The 3,762-nt window shown below is 44.8% G+C and overlaps 1 protein-coding gene across 2 annotated transcripts; it reads left to right on the top strand.

Annotated features, from left to right (window-relative positions):
- The first annotated feature begins 1,729 nt into the window (after positions 1 to 1,729).
- On the top strand, positions 1,730 to 3,473 carry LOC147895439 (FAS1 domain-containing protein SELMODRAFT_448915-like). 2 transcript variants are annotated; one of them, XM_087384243.1, is made up of 3 exons: positions 1,730 to 1,970; positions 2,198 to 2,260; positions 2,486 to 3,473. In XM_087384243.1, exon 3 carries the CDS (start codon positions 2,493 to 2,495, stop codon positions 3,375 to 3,377), a length of 885 nt encoding a protein of 294 aa, XP_087240369.1. In that variant the 5' UTR covers positions 1,730 to 1,970; positions 2,198 to 2,260; positions 2,486 to 2,492; the 3' UTR covers positions 3,378 to 3,473. The 2 variants fall into 2 exon arrangements, with proteins under 2 accessions (XP_087240369.1, XP_087240370.1); XM_087384244.1 differs by having other exon boundaries at positions 1,730 to 1,982.
- The last annotated feature ends 289 nt before the right edge of the window (positions 3,474 to 3,762 follow it).

Genomic DNA, 3,762 nt, shown 5'->3' with positions numbered 1-3,762 from the left:
GTGGCTAGTCAATTCATTTAAAATTTATCATATATAGGCATATATTGATAGTATAGGCACCCATCACTAGCAAACATACAAAGGTAGTATAGGTGTAAATCCCCAAGAACATGTGCCGTATTGCCCAAATCAAAATAGACATGTGCATACCACCCATGCTAGCGGCTGTGCAAGAGCAATTGGACTACACAAGGTCCCTAACACAAGTCACAAATGAAAGTGAGTGTAGGTATACTAACGTGTGATATAAAACTCCTAGTTTGCTCGTGGAGAAACTGAAGACCCCATGGAGATAAAGCCCATCAAAACATACCTACACCTATTACAACTCACTCAAGCATTCCTATCTCATTGGTAGAAAGGACTCCTTATTGACCCCATCACTCTGGCAAAATCCTAACGCCCTTTTAGTACTCAATGGAATAATGGAATAAACCTATGATAATCAGTGATGCATAAACATAATGCAATAACAGAGGTTTATTGCTTGATAACATATGTGCCAACAACTAATATAATAGTAGATAGATGAATACGGGAAGTGCAAGTGCATGTGCTCATTGGAGTGAGCAACTCTTCCCATGAGTGCACAACTATGGTAGCCTACTTTAGGTGAATTGGGACCTCATGGGCTATTGAGCCATGGAATACCAATCATGCAAAGAAGGCTAACCCTCTAGTTCTCCTTTGCAATTGAGAACTCTACTTAATTGCAAACCTTTCTATTCACTTAGAAGATTCACCACCAACTCACTATCTCTCAACTTAGAAATCATTGACAACCTACCCATGGTCACTAATGCCCATAGAAGTGGATCAGGAAATCATCTACTCTTAAACATATTATTCATCTATGCTAAAATCCAAACTAGAGATAGGATGACCCATTGGTACCTACAGTTTTGTGTCTCTAAAGAAAATATTTGAGGAAGTAAAGTGGAAGCACTGTCTTTGCTTTAGATATATGTAGCCTAACTCAGCCTGTGATGGTGGGTGTGCCTCCTTTTCTCCTCCCTCCTTTTCTTCGGCTCGAGTCGACAGAAGATTAATCTTGGCCATCCATCAAGAGCTTTGAATAATTATAAAATGATGTATCAACATATGCTATGGACAAAATCTGTAGCGTCCGCCTTTGATTGCTCGGTCTCTCTATGTCAAGGTCCAAAGGTGGTTGGAAGAGAATCCTAGCCGTTCGATCAAAGCTGCTTCTTTTGCAAAAGTCAAATAGCAGTGTGCCAGCAGTCTACGTCAAAATCTTCCAAGCATGTCACACAGCCATCAGAGCGGGAAGATGGCTTAGAATTCCAAATCTCCGAGCTGGCCATCAGAAGATGAGTTTGCCATTGCAGTTGGGGTGAGTGGGAAATGCCCACAGGAGGCATTTCTTGAGAAATCAAAATAGCGATGGAGGGAAATGCCTCCGATGGTGGGCATAAATCCTTACGTCATCACGAGATGCGAGGTGTGAAGAGAGCATTCGTGTCCGCGACGAGTCTAAGAAGGGGGGCCCACTGCGGAGGTGCACTTGAGACCTAAGCCTAAGACTCACAGGTGGAGTTGAACTTTAACCTGAGGTAAACTGGCTGAGGTTATGAGAGGAGTTCCATCTTGTTCCTCTTAGGTTCTCTTTCACCATTTTCCTGCTCACGTTGCTCGTTGCCGTCTCTATATATTTCTTTGCCGTTTTCTCCTCCCGGTTTCGTTCAATCCCTCGTCGTTCCCTGTTAATTCTTCCGACAATAGCTTCCTTCCATGCTTGCCTGTGCTCAACAATTCTCCTGCCTTAATATAGACTTGTAATCTTCAGATCGGAGCAACAGAAATGATTCTGTTTTCAGCTTGGAGCAAGGGAAATGATTCTCGTGCCTAAGAAGATCGGCCTCGGCCGGGAAGCACAACTCTGCAGCAGATCTTCACGGACATGGCGGGAGACTGTATGTTTCGAATTTGCTGTGATCACAATCCTGCTGGTTTGCGTCCTTGTCCGTTTGCGCCTCCTATTTCCGGTTTGCAATGTGCATTTCAAGAGGATAGCTGCTCATCATTTCTGCAAGAAGAATTTCTTAGCTTCAAAATGGAAGCGCTCCGTAGTTTTCATTACCGGTTCAGGCTGAAACTGGTTTGCTGGCTGCTTTTACGTTGTAATCGCCAGGAAACTAATGGATTATCTTAATGGACCTCGTTTCTTTTTCGACAGGAACTCAATCGTTGTTTGGGATGGACAATTTCCGATAGATTTTATTCCTGTGCATGAGCTACGGTGAGTGCTACATCTCTCGGCATAAAATGTTTCTCTACTTCAGCAAAATCTCACAAAACTTTGATGATTAGAAGAGCGATCATCTTGCCGTGGCCAGATAAGCCTCACATGTTGCACAAATCTCCTATCATATTTAAGTTTTGTATTTCCGTCCTCGGTTTCCAAGCGTTTCATCCAATTTAGAGTCGCTCTGTAAGATCTGCTGACAAAAATTCCTGTGACAAGGCCACAAATGGACAGGTGTAATCGACGATTTTCCTTCTTGCTGTGTGCCTTTTTCGTCCTCGCATGTGCAATGCTCATTTCTGGGGAACCTGCGCGTCTCATAAGGACAGATCAGGACAACCGAACGATACCCAAAGACATTGGCGCAACACTGCGGAATAAGGGAGGCTTTGACATGGTCGCCACACTGATTGACGCAATTGAGCTTTCCATTCTTCCATCGAACTGCACCATACTCGCACCCAACGATCAAGCTGCTTCTACGCTCGACTTCTACACTTTCGCTATGGCAAAACCTATCTTGCAATATCATGTGCTCACACGCCAGCTTCCTTTCAGTGATTTCAAAAGGATGAACGTCGGATCGAGAATCGAGACGCTGCTGCAGAACAACACGGTTCAAATTACAAGAAACGATCCCCGGCATTTCGCTATTGATGATGTGCGGCTCACAAATCCGGAGTTATACTTCAACAGCGGGTTCGTGATACACGGAATAAATGGGATCCTGAACTATACTCGCTTCGGCAAATCTGGTACTGCTCCTGCGCCTCTGTTGACGGGTTCTCCACGGAGCGCTCCGGCATCTCCTCCGCTTCTTGCCCCTAGAAGTGGCCGATCGCCGTCTCCAAGCCCGCATTCCTTCAATCCGACATCTCCATCTGTTGTCAGCTCACCACAGAGTAGCCCTCCTCCATTTCATACACATGCACAGCCGCCTGGTTTGCGCTTTCCGCGCTTTTCACCTCCAGGCCCTGAACCAGAAGTAAGGTCGGGGAGTCCTTTTCCACAACATCGTGTCATTTCTGACCGTTTGGCAAAGGCCGTAATATTCGTCAGCGTTTTTATCGCCTTAGGCATGTTGGCGCTCGCATTCTACTTCGTGTTGTGACCAATTGAGCATAAATGTGTCAACCTGGAGATCCCTCCTGTTTGGGGTTTATAGAACCGTACGTCCTGCGGTGTAAATCTATCAGTATAAGGCATTGCCCGGGGGAAGTGGCATTCAAAGAGTGCAGTCTGTTGGCTTAAGGCACAGGGATTGATAATTTGCCAGTTCAAACTTCAATGTAGAGATTGTCGCAGTCGTTTGCTTCGGATCATCTGAATAAGAAGATTCTGGGTGCAGGAAAAGGTATGAAAGACTCATCTTCTGTAGAAACATACATGAAAAAGATGTTCAGCTGGCAGCGCCATTGAAAAACAGATTTCGTTTAGTAGCAAAATAGTCGTGTGGTCCTTAGGTACAACCGAGGATTTTGCAGCAGAAAGATTCT

Source organism: Dipteris shenzhenensis, chromosome 13, assembly GCF_047967505.1.
Source record: "Dipteris shenzhenensis isolate YYH24624 ecotype China chromosome 13, Dip_SZ_1.0, whole genome shotgun sequence".
Taxonomy (NCBI): Eukaryota; Viridiplantae; Streptophyta; class Polypodiopsida; order Gleicheniales; family Dipteridaceae; genus Dipteris; species Dipteris shenzhenensis.
Note: the sequence above shows the minus strand (reverse complement) of the source record. Positions and strands in the feature narration are given on the sequence as shown.